The 13258-nt window shown below is 35.4% G+C and overlaps 1 protein-coding gene and 1 long non-coding RNA gene across 2 annotated transcripts; one reads left to right on the top strand and one right to left on the bottom strand.

The window, feature by feature from the left end:
* Positions 1 to 2169: 2169 nt before the first annotated feature.
* LOC110782448 (protein HOTHEAD) lies at positions 2170 to 12922 on the top strand. The gene is made up of 6 exons (XM_021986602.2): positions 2170 to 2229; positions 6967 to 7051; positions 7798 to 8439; positions 9571 to 9968; positions 11334 to 11902; positions 12557 to 12922. Exons 2-6 carry the CDS (start codon positions 6970 to 6972, stop codon positions 12591 to 12593), a joined length of 1728 nt encoding a protein of 575 aa, XP_021842294.1. The 5' UTR covers positions 2170 to 2229; positions 6967 to 6969; the 3' UTR covers positions 12594 to 12922.
* On the bottom strand, positions 5175 to 7696 carry LOC130469246 (uncharacterized). The gene is made up of 2 exons (XR_008929668.1): positions 6807 to 7696; positions 5175 to 5669 (listed from the first exon to the last, which is right to left on the bottom strand). It is a non-coding gene; the product is annotated as an uncharacterized lncRNA (long non-coding RNA).
* Positions 12923 to 13258: the final 336 nt, after the last annotated feature.

Genomic DNA, 13258 nt, shown 5'->3' with positions numbered 1-13258 from the left:
GGGTTTTCAACCTGTCAAAAATATGAAAATAGACATCTCTACAGTAATGATTATCTTGGGTTGATCCTAAATACTACTCGTACCGTCGTACGTAGTAGACCTGGTTATTGGACAGGGTATTTTTTTTTTGAAGGATTATTGGACAGGGTAGCCCAATGGGTATATGTTTTGGGTCAAATTAATAAGGTTCTTAATGTGCAAGGCTCTTATTGGACAGGTCTTTTATTGGACAAGGTCAATATATGGCCAAACTTATAACACAATAATTTTGAAAACTAAAATAATTATGATATAAAAAATTGTCTTCGTGTTCACTTGTATTTGCATACGTCTCTATTCTTTAACATTTCTCCTTGTTTGTTTATTGACCCTCCTACTATCGGCCCGCGAACTGCTCTGACCCGTCCACTATTGACCCGCACTGACCCTGACCCGCCCCGCCCCGCCAAATAACCAGGTCTAGTATGTAATAAACAGATACCGAGACTTTATGAACTCGGGCATGTTACCGGGCTCGATTAGGACCGCTAGTGTTGATGTTACCCGGCTCAATGTGGAAAGCTTATGTGAACCATTGACTTGTGCCATTAGCAAGTCCCTTTTGGTCTTGTGAAGTCTATTTTGTACTTGCATTTAGAAGGCATTAGTAAATGCAGGTTAAGCCTATAGTGACATCTTAGTTGACGTGGTTAAGCCTATAGTGACATCTTAGTTGACGTTAGACTTCAATTTGTCATTGAAAATAAATAAATATGGTTGTAAACATCAAATTTGACAGCAAAGAGGCTTCACTACTCACTAACCACTTGAAGTGAAACATTGACTTCTGACATAGTTTTCTCTCTCCTCATCAAAGGTAATTGGAAATAATGCTCTCTTCGTTTCTGAATACTCCCAAACGTTTGTGTTTGCGCGGTTCGGATTCGGGTTAATTATGGATTTGGTTTGCGGTTCAACTTTAGATCGAGTTAAGTTTATATTCTTGTGTTATATTAATCGAGTAACTCTTGAGTTCGCTATAAAATTCAGATACTTTATTATTGTAAGACTTCATGTCAAATAGAAAAATAGTTTTAGTAATGTTTATGGGTAGTGGAAATGAATAAATTAGCGAGTAATATGCAGCAAGTAGGGTTACTGGTATACCTGTCAAACGGGTCGGTCGGATCAGGTTGTAAAAAAAAAAATTTTGGGTTCGGGTTGAATCTGGTCGGTCACTTTCGGATTTACAAATGCTTGTTCAAGACCCAGAACTTTCGGGTTTCGGGTCGACTCAACGGATTGATAGATTTTATAACGTCCATTATATGTTAATTAATTTAGGTGATAAATTACAAAATATGGGCACAAATTAACAAATTTTCCTACACAAGTGTATATTTAATCAAATTCAATCATAAAATGATAATTTGTAACACCGCCTTATACAAGAATTTACATTGTTAAGTCGGTCCCATAGTCTTAGACACTTATTAAAATTTGAACTATATACTTGGACTTTAATTAGTGATCTGTATTCTATAAGGGAGTTAATGAAGACTTTAGTTTTTTTTTTTTTGACATCGGCTAAACTTACAGGAAAAGAAAAACAACATAAAAATTAATCTAATCTGGCTCCAAAGGATGTTGCGCCACACGAATTCCCAGTTGAATTGCTGCTTGCGCCAAGTTATGAGCCTGTTAAACTTGATCTCGATCAACCTTGTGAATGACGCGTCTGCTGAAATTCTTACTTTTATGGCGAATGCTCGAAAACATCCATTCTTGTTGATAGTCTAGTATGGAGTTTATGAAGACTTTAGTATTCACATAAAAAGATAAAATGTCTTTACTCCCTTACAGAGTTGAGAAGCGAGCTCATAAGAACTTAGGTGTCCACGTAAAAATATTAAATTAATTGTCTTACTCACTCCTTTACAGAATAGAAGTTTTTAAAAAATGATGAAATTTAGTAATTGATTTACATTATTACTACATTTCATGTAATTTCTCACATGTTAAATTTAGAATTTATCCAAACCAGATAAATGATATCTGTCTTTATAACTTTGAATTAAAAAGTATTGTCATAAAATATGGAATCGTGGTGGAATTTTTCTATCTAAAGAAAATGATATTTAGTCCTATAACTTTTAGGATATTATATATACATGAATTAATCAAATCAATTTGAATAAATCAAATCAATTTTCAATCGGAAGACGAACAAAACAACATTCGCTGAAATATGTAAGTTTATATTGTTTATCGTACTTTGTTTCTAACATAATTTTATATTTTTTATATAAGATTTATAACTTTTACTACCATATTCAATAACCAAGGTATATTTGCATAAGACCGCATATTTGCATGATTTGGTTTTGTTTGTGATTTAATATTAATGTAATTTTTCCTCAAAAAGTTGTCGTTTTTGCTCTTCTAATTAATAATCAAGTTTAGCAACTTTAAAATAAAATTTTACAAATTTTGATTCCAAATAATTAACGCAAACATCGCCTGCATATAAGATTAATATAAATAAATAAATTGGAAGTGAGTGTTTAAGATGGACAAGAGCACATGATATTGATTGACATATGTGGCATAATAGGGGTGATTTTTTGTGAAAAAGTCGTTATTTGGTGCAATTTCTTTGTTGTAACCGTAAATGTTACTAACACGTCACACCTGTCACATGACACCTTCGTGCATTAAAACTACACCAAAAAAAACCCAGCCCTATTAAATTTCCAGACAACAACTAATCCTAATACAAGTACGTAGTATGAAATAATAAATATATTGTTTAGTCACGACCATTTCACTCTACTCACGTGTTATAAAAGTCAGCCTGTTTGTTAGACCCCATCAAAGTTTGTTGAGGGGAGAGCAAAAAATGACTTACCTCCTTGCATTTATAACTCTTATTAGGATATATCATATATTCGTGCTAATTTACGAAATATTTCCAATTTATAAATTAAAAAAAAACGTGCTAATTTACGAAATATTTCCAATTTATAAATTAAAAAAATTTGTTACATTTTTTAAGAAAATTCTGATTTTTGTTTAAATTTTTTTGAGGGAAAGTCCACAATAGTTAGGAATAGGTTTTCTGTTGTAAAGGGTTGTGAATTATTGCGTCATAAATTTGAAAGAATCACTTGGGAAAATCAACTAATGTTGAAAATTGATGAGATATTACAAACAATTGAAAATATAAACATTCTAGTTATGGGCAATGATCCAATGCGCTGAAAACCAATTTAATATTTCCTGCACTATCCTTCTTGCAACCACTTTGTGTTGGAGTATAACATGCAAGTAGAAAACATAGAGTATGTGCTTTGATCATTATGTTTTTTATTGCAGTAGAAACGTCGAAAATTGAACAGAATTGAATTGAACTAAATTAAATAGGAATTATGTCGGGTTTCCTGGAAAAAAATAAAAAATAATAAAACACTAGGTTAGGAGTTGGTAGTTGCAAAAATGTGTTAGCTAGCTAGAGGGAAAAATAATTAAGGGTGATAATAGTTGATGAATTTTCTTCCCGTAGGCCATAACCTAACATGAACATTTATTACTTTTTTTTCTTCTTCTTTTCCACCCAATTGGGTTGGTGAGATTTTAACTATTTAATGCACTTGAATTTTCACCATACAAATATGTGACAATAATAAATTATCAAGTAACCAATTTGGAGACTTATATTTGAAAAAATAGCAAATTTTCATCAATGTACTTTTCAAACCCAATTGTTTTTAGTTCACATCGTTCGTCATTTGAGTTTTCAATTGTATTATTTGTCAATTTTAAAATATTTGTTACTCCGTACTAGTATAATATACTAGTATATGAATATTAATTACGCTAATTCACGCTATTGTGGATTAACTTCCTTAATATAAAGGGCTATATTAAGGAATTTGCCTCATCTATTCAACAACTTAAGATTTCCATTCATAAATTGGCCCCCCATTTCCCATGCAAAAAAGGACCAAAATGCCCCCAAGTTCACAAATCACATGGAATAAAACTATAAAAGATAATATCGTAATAAAAAAACTCCTATTTTTAATTTCTTAATCTTATTTCATTTGATTTTTTATACTTATAATTTGATAGGTAGAATGGTGCTAACTTTTTGGAGTAAATATGCACTGCCTTTTCATTAAATTTTGTGCCCCCACTAAAACAGAGACTTATTTTTGTGAATAACCAATCTTGTGCATTTCTTCATATATTTTCAACATTGGCATGTTTTGAAAATCCTCACCAATCTGCAATTAATGATTTCTCCCAATTGCCAACTCAAATTTCATCACTTGTTCTTACTAGATGATGAATTGGATCAATAAAATATTCAAATTAAGAAAGAATTTCATGTGATTTTTCATTATGAGTCATGAAACAAAGTATCAAACATATCTTTCTCTTTAAAATATTTAATAAGTGTTCGCCGAAATTTATTGCATAAATATAAGAGAAAATAATTTTCTTTGCATTTTTACAGATGTTAAATACTTCAAAAACAGAGGTAAAAAGAGAAAGTAAACGAGTATTTATTGAGGATATTTTATCAGTATATATTCAACTAAAATACACGTACTATTATACTATAATTTGCATTCAAGGAATACAAAAAATATTGTAGATTAAATCTTCGAGTCCAATCAATTTCACATGCCATATTGATGCTTATATCTTTATCCCTCAACTAGTAACTACTTAAGTATTCCTTCAAAAGAAGTACTCCCTCCGTCCCTTAATACTCGACCTGTTTTGACCGGACACGCTTGTCAATGCACAACTTTGACCACCAATTTCTTTAAATAAATATTATAAAAACTTATAAAAATATTAATATTTTGAAAATATATGTTAAGATGAATCCAACAATATATTATATACTAACATTTATTTCCATATACTAGAAATAAAATAGGGTCAAAGTGAATTATGTGAATAGTGCAAAAAGTCAAAACAGGTCGAGTATTAAGGGACGGAGGAAGTAGCTACTTAGAGACATGTAAAAAGTAATGTCAACTTCGCATCGAGACTATTTTTGGTTTCATTAATTTAAGATTGTTTTTATCGATTAGTTATCATTACCAATAAAGTACGAAAGTACATCGTTTTTTCAATGCATTTCTTGCAAATGGGGGGCATGAATATAGACTAGAACAATGCAAAGTTCAATCCCTAAAATAACCATTAACCTCAATATGGCATGTATCATGTATGCCTTCTACTACACCAAGGAAAATTGACAAAAACCATTTCTCTTAAGGAATTACTTCCCAAGAAAGTTGGGATAATCATTTCTATTAATCAAAGTTGTAATAACCACTTTCCTTAATCAAAAGGGCACGGTTACACAATAAGAAAATATTGTGTACGTATCCTATATTAACATTACTAGAAAGGATACCGGTATTGATCGATCTCAGAGAGTGGATTCAAGAGCTCATTCTCACCTAGTCACCCCTATTTAATTTCTTTACCCTCGCCATTTTTGTCAAAATGCATTGAATACGTCCCTTTATATACCTTGATATACACCCCATAGCAGTCTAGAAGAAGGTAAAAGCTGCTTTAATTTGAGAGGGTGATATCCAAGACCTGAGATCAAATCTGGTGTACGTACGCTAGCTATTTATCGTTATTCCCCTTTGTGGCCCTCTCTATACCAAAAAAAAAAAAAAAACAAAGTTACAAGTTAAGATGTACGATCAAACTACTTACACAAAACATAACATTATTCATGCTTTACTACCTCATGTGTCAACTTGCTTCATAATCATAAAACACTTAAACTACATGTCTATGCACATTATATTGCTTGACCAAACTGGCTTAACTCAAAACCACAGGAAGGTCAGTCATAAATACTAACCAATAACCATTATCACAGACAACATACCAATGAGGTCCTGTGTACACACATGTTCAGATCCCCCACCCCATTTGTAATTTATACTGCCCTTATAACTCATGTACGAACAAGATGTCGGCCATCTATGTTGCTCAGACTCTTATTTGGGTGTCGTGTCATACACCCTCCGTCAACCAGAGTGTCGAAGTAACATAGCCAACCAGTGTATATATTCTTCGTTCCACGAAAAACAGAGAAAAGAGAAGCTTTAAATGACAAAAAAATGGATCTTAAAATAGACAAATATATCAGCAGAATAACCATACATATATCTGTAAACGTCCTTGCAGATTTGTCACATTTACTACAGTATTACTGCAAACTGCAGCAATATCTCAAGGATGAGTTGTGAATGGAGCATATTTCATAATTTCATCCATGTAATAAAACAAATGACCATTTCCCAAGAAAGAAACCTTACCAAAATGTAAAAAGAAAAGGAAAAAAAAAACAGAAGAAATTTGTGAGAAGGATAAAAATGAAGAAAGGGACAGGATGTAGGGAAGACTAGTCTCAAGTCTTCCTGGTCCAGTCTGATCTGAACGTTTTCTGTCAGTGTTTTTTGCTTTTTCTGGTCTGATATGCTCTGTTTTTTCTGATTTAGTCTAATAAACAATAAGAATAAGGTGTTTGAAAACAACGCCTAAGTAAAACCAACTTCAACTATTAACAACCTACAATCAATAACCTCCTACTCCTAAGTTTTCGATCTGTAAATCGGGATATACCGAGAATTATAAATAAGAGAGGGTGGGATTAAGCATGTTTTTACTAGAATCTAGCAAAATGCAAAATGATGCAATCTTTAGATTGCTTTTGCTAAATGTTGTTGAACAATAATTACCCTTATTTTGTGACTAAGTGTAAGGGAAGAAGATCTTTTTACCTCAAAGGAAAATGCATGCCCACTAAAATTTCTAGCAGTGAAATTATAACATTTCTTTTCATTCAGAAAGTTATTTAAAGAGGAGTAGTTGCCTCTCATTATATTTTGTTGCTTCTTCACAAAATTGTATAATTTCATATAACTTCCTACTTCAATTCAGCTCATGGATTTTTCCGGGTGTTGGAGACTCGTCTTCTTTGCTATTCTCGGATTTTCATGCTTTTGTTCTTCCTCTGCTGAGAAAGGTACCTTTCTCAATCTCATTGTTCTGTATCACTACATTAATATGTAAGTTTAAGTAAGTAAGTAACAATTGTGTGACCTAACAAAAACATAATATATGGTCAAATACTCAAATGTATATAACAAATGAAACATACTATATAACTCATTTCATTTTTGTGATTATTACATAAAAACATTTACAGTTGAGAATGATGGTTAATCTTCTTTCTTTCCCATACTATAAACTTATTTCATTTTTGTGATTATTAATTAGTATTACATAAAAACATTTACATTTGAGATAGATGCTAATCTTCTTTTTCCCCTGTGTAACAAATGAAACATATATAGTATAACTCATTTCATTTTTGTGATTATTAGTAGTGTTACATAAAAAAACATTCACAATTGAGAATGGTGGTTAATCTTCTTTCCCAATGTGTAACAAATGAAACATATTATAAATTCATTTCATTTTTGTGATTATTAGTATTACATAAAAACATTTACAGTTGAAATAGATGTTAATCTTCTTTAATCCCCTGTGTAACAAATGAATCATACTATCAACTCATTTCATTTTTGTGATTATTAGTAGTATTACATAAAAACATTTACAGTTGAGAATGATGTTTAATCTTCTCTTACCACAGTATGACGCATTTCATTTTGTGATTATAAGTATTACATAAAAACATTTACAGTTAAAAACGATGGTTATAATCTTCTTACATTCATGACCCTCTGTGTATGTGTATGGTTACAGCCCCACACTATTCGTTCGTGAAACCAGCAACACTAGCACCACCTGTTTCCTACTTCGACTACATAGTTGTCGGAGGAGGAACAGCAGGTTGTTCAATAACCGCAACTCTATCCAACGGTGCGACCGTCTTACTCCTAGAAAGAGGTGGCGTACCGTACGGCAACAAGAACGTAGAAAACATAGGCTCGTTCGGTGTCAACCTCGCTGACGTATCACCTACGTCACCCTCACAAGGGTTCGTATCAGAAGACGGTGTCCTAAATGCCCGGGCCCGGGTCCTAGGTGGAGGATCCGCCATCAATGCCGGGTTCTACACACGGGCCCCACCCGAGTTTATTACACGGGTCGGGTTGGATTACGGGTTGGTGAACGATTCTTATGCTTGGGTTGAGAGGAAGGTGGCGTTTGAGCCTGCAATGCTTCAGTTTCAGACCGCGGTTAAAGACGGGTTGTTGCAGGCGGGTGTGAACCCGTATAACGGGTTTACGTTTGATCATATTAAAGGGACTAAGTTTGGTGGGACTATTTTTGATAAAAATGGGCATAGACATACAGCTGCGGATTTGCTTGAGTATGCTGATCCTGTTCGAACTACGGTTTACCTGTTTGCTGTTGCTCAGAAAATCTTGTTTAGCAGAAGAGGTAAAGAATTTTTCTAATTCCTACTGGTAGTTTTGTTTGTTGATTTCTTCTGCATGAGGTTACTCGGACTGTTCATTTCACTTTAAGTACCCGTGTCAGATCCTTACACCAGTGTAGAGGTGATAAAAATTCGGATCAGGCCGGACTCTAACACAAAATTTCATGTCCAAACCCATAAATTTGGTGTGGGGTGTAATGGACTTTCGGGCCGGACTCGGGTTTTGATCAAAAGATGGTCATATTTAAGGGAGCCCAAACCTGCATATTTTCGGCGTCGGGCTGTAGTTGTTCAGGTCTACACCAGTCTGAGCTATGGACACTTCAACCCTTCATCTTGAAATCAAAATCATGCATGGAACCTTTTTTTTCTTAAAAATAGCCAAGTAGTTACAATTTCATAAATATCAGGTTAATGTAGCCTCCAACATTAGTCAATTTCTATTGTTATCCCCTGGTCCTACAAAACTGCAATGTTGGGGAAAACCATTTCTATTACTCTTTATAGACTGAAACACAACTTTTCACATTGATATAATCAGAGTCTAATTAAGACTGTCATATGCATAAGATCGCTGATATCAACATTTAGAAAAGAATCCATATAAAATTTTAGCGGACTATAACATTGCTGATGTCAGCACTAAAAAAGTTAACTTTTTGACTAGAAACTATAACTATTTGATTATAAAGTACGGTAACAACAACATTTTCTAATTATGAGCACGTCTCGTACGCCATATGCATAAGACCCTGATGTCAGCATTAAAAAAGATAATTGTATGTGACTAGAAACTATAACTATTTGATTAAAAAGTACAATAACAACCAATATTTTCTAATTATGAGCACGTCTCCTATGATGAGACCGCCATATGCACAAGACCCTGATGTAATCACTAAACAAAAGTTAACTACTATGTGACTAAAAACTATAACTTTTTGATTAAAAAGTACAATAACAACCAACATTTTCTAATTACGAGCCACGTCTCCTATAATGAGACCGCCATATGCATAACACCCCTGATGTCAGCATTAAAAACAGATAACTATATGTGACTAGAAAAACTATAACTATTTGATTAGAAAGTCCAGTAACATCAACAACAACATTTTCTAACTGTGATGCAGAGCTAGGTAAACCAAGAGCATATGGAGTAATATTCAAGGACTCAGTAGGAATACTCCACAGAGCATTTCTTCGCCCGGGCGCGAAAAACGAGATCATTGTATCAGCAGGTGCACTTGGTTCACCACAATTGCTGATGTTAAGTGGGATTGGACCTGCAACTGAGTTGAGATTCCATGGAATTGAAGTTGTAGTTGATCAACCACAAGTTGGACAAGGAATGGCTGATAATCCAATGAATATATTGTTTATTCCTTCACCAATTGCTGTTGAAACATCATTGATTCAAGCTGTTGGGATTACTGAGTTTGATAGTTTTATTGAAGCTACTAGTGGTTCTACTAATATAAGAGCTTTTATGCAGAATCTTCCTAGTGCTGCTCAGAATTTGGCTTCTCAGGTTTGGAATTTAATTTAATCTTCCTCTAATTAAATTGAAATGTTTGATTATTATTTATGAAATTGTTTGATGTTTGATGTTTGAGTTTATAGTAACAAAGTTATTTTTGAAAAAAGGGAACAGAAATAAGGTGTGAAAGTGCACATACTGAGTTTTTTATCAGTCTGTGAAACAAAGACAATTTATGTTGACACTAGATCTGAGTTCATCTTGAGCCCGGCCCGAAACAAACGGGTTTGGACAGATTTCCGGGCCCGGTTTTTGAGCACGACGCTACCAGGGCCGAGTTTAAAAAAATTTGGACGGGTTTTGAGCAACTCAAAATTGAAATTTCTGTTATAATATTGGCCCGGCCCAAATGATCCGAAAAACCCGCTATTTTGTCCCTAATTAAATTGAAATGTTTGATTAGTATGCTATGAAATTGTTTGATATTTGATGTTTGAGTTTGGAATTTAAGTTTGGAGTAACAAAGGAATTTTTGAAAAAGGGAACAGAAATAAGGTGTGAAAGTGCACATACTAGAGTTTTTTTTCATCAGTCTGTGAGACAATGTTATTATTTTGTTAAGGTGAAATTTATGTTGACATCTTGAGCCCGACCCGAAAAATAACGGGGTTGGACAGATTTTCCAGATTGTTGAGCATGGCCCGCCCCGCCCCGCCCCAGCCCAGCCCGTTTAAAATGTTTTTGTTAAGGTGAAATTTGTGGTGGAAAGATATGTTCACACTAGGCTTAAGATCATTTTGAGCCCGACCCGAAATATAACGGGTTTGGAAAGATTCTCCAGTCCCATTTTTTAGTTTGGCCCGACTCGGCCCAATCATAAAAATCTTGGGGGGTTTTTCTGCAACTCAAGATTGACATTTTAGTTATATTATTGACCAAGCCCAAATGACCCGAAACCCCGCTATATTGGCCCGAAATAGCGGGTTTTGGGAACAAGAGTTTGGCCCGGCCCGACATAATAGGCAGAATTTTTAGTCGTGGCCCTCCCCAATTTTAAATTTCTTTTGGACGGGGTTTCGGGCAACTCAAATGGAAAATTTAGTTACATAAAATTGGCCGACTCAAATGGCCAGAAAACCCCGCTATTTTAGCCCGAACTAACGGGTTTTGGGCAAAAAAATCAACCCAAGAGTAGGCCCGGTCCGACATAATGGACCGTTTTTTTTAGCCGTGGTCCAACCCGGCCCGACACATTATCTGATCAGGTCTAGTACCTGACAGTTGGCATAACGGCAAGAATTTTTTGCTGTTGCCGGGCCCAAACCCAGCCCGACCCGGATTTTTGATCAGGTCTAGTACTACTTGACACTAACAGAAAGGATGTTGATGTTGTTGTTGTTGTTTGAACATGTGCAGACTAATAGCCAATCAAAAGAAAGACCAAATGTAATAACAACACAAGGAGACTTAGACAAAGCACTTGAATACATGCATTCCCTCCTAAACGGAACAATCCACGGAGGAGTCATCCTCGAAAAGATCGCGGGCCCGCGTTCATCGGGCTACCTCCATCTATCCACCCTCGACCCGAACGACAACCCGGCAGTAAGATTCAACTATTTCCAGGACCCAGATGACTTAAAGACGTGTGTTATGGGAATGCAGACCATAATCAAGGTCATTGAATCAGAACCCTTTTCAAAATTCAGAGTTCCAGGGATGACAATTCAGTCACTTATCAATGTTGTGGTGAATTTCCCACTGAATTTGAGGCCAAGGCATTTTTCAACTGCACTTTCTTTGGAACAGTTTTGTATTGATACTGTGTTGAGTATTTGGCATTATCATGGAGGTTGTCAGGTTAATAAGGTTGTTGATAAGGATTATAAGGTTCTTGGCGCGGTCGGGTTACGGGTTGTGGATGGGTCTACGTTTTACGAGTCGCCGGGGACTAACCCTCAGGCTACTGTCATGATGCTCGGAAGGTATGTCGATTTATTCACACTGCTTAGTAGTAAAGATGGTTGTGGGCCGGGCCGGGCTGAGACGCGCTTCCCGACCCGGCACAAAAAGTCCGGGCGGGCCGTGCACGAAAATACGGCCTGGACTGAGGCCCGATGTCCCACGGGCACAAAAAGTCCGATATGCGAACGAAAAAATATGGCCCGGCCCGAGTACGGAAAAGAGCATGGCCCGACACGAGCACGAAGTCATGGATCGGGCCAGGCTTTGGCCGAGACCACAGCCAGTAGGCCTAAATGGGCTGAGCCGCGGCAAGCCCAATCTGCATTTTGCGGACCAGGCTGGTCTAGGTCGGAAACTTCAAAACATGGCCCAGGCCCACATGCTATCCGCAGGGCCGGACCGTCTTATCTAAGCCTAATTTTACTAAACTTAGCGTGCCTTGTTGTGCTGGGCCTGGGCCGCATTTTTTTGTAAAAAGCACGATAAAGTTAGTGAAATTAGGCTTAGGCACGATGGTCCGGCCCGGCAAAATGCAGATTGAACTTGGTGTGGCCCAGCCCGTTTAGCCCGCAGCCTGTGGTCAAGGCCCGAAGTCCAACCCGCAGCCATCTTTACTTACTAGCATCTTTTTATGTTGTTTACTAAACTGGAATGTCTTTTATTTGTGAATGCAGATACGTGGGACAGAAGATTCTAGCAGAAAGAAGATAAGTCTGAAAGGCGGGGAAAGACCAGAAGAAAACATGATTCTTTGTTAAAGGAACCCAAAAAAGAGAATACATGATTCTTTGTTTTGTGAAAATCATGCATTTAATTGTTTCTAAATGTGTGGTTAACTCAAAAAATAAATCATATTCGACGAACAAAATTATAAGTAGTTTGTATTTTGTAATATTATTAGATCACAGGATCACGTACATGTAAATTTCCATTCAAATGTTTGGTAAACAATTTACTGATCATATATTGCTTATATTTCAGATTTATTCAATGACAAAAAAAAATCAAAACTTGTGCAAACATATTATTGTATTTTGAGATTTTAGCAGCTTTGCAAGAACTAACAAATTTATTGGATTAACAAATAAAACCGCGAATTTCATAATAATAAATAATTTATGTCAATAAGATAGCCTAGACTAATCCTGCTAATGATTATTATTACTTATTATCCTACTAAAATCCAATCTAAAACTAATTCATATATGATGAATTGCTACTGATAAATGAAGTTCAGAATCACTGAGAATGAGCAACTGATACAGGACTTCTGACATAATATTTGCCATCAGACGAGTTCAGAATCACTAAGAATGAGCAAACGTGAACGAGATTTAGTCGAACCTGAGCCCGAACCCGATCCCAAGCCCGAGCAA

Source organism: Spinacia oleracea, chromosome 3, assembly GCF_020520425.1.
Source record: "Spinacia oleracea cultivar Varoflay chromosome 3, BTI_SOV_V1, whole genome shotgun sequence".
NCBI classification, from domain to species: Eukaryota; Viridiplantae; Streptophyta; class Magnoliopsida; order Caryophyllales; family Amaranthaceae; genus Spinacia; species Spinacia oleracea.
This window is presented reverse-complemented; position numbering and strand designations above follow the sequence as displayed.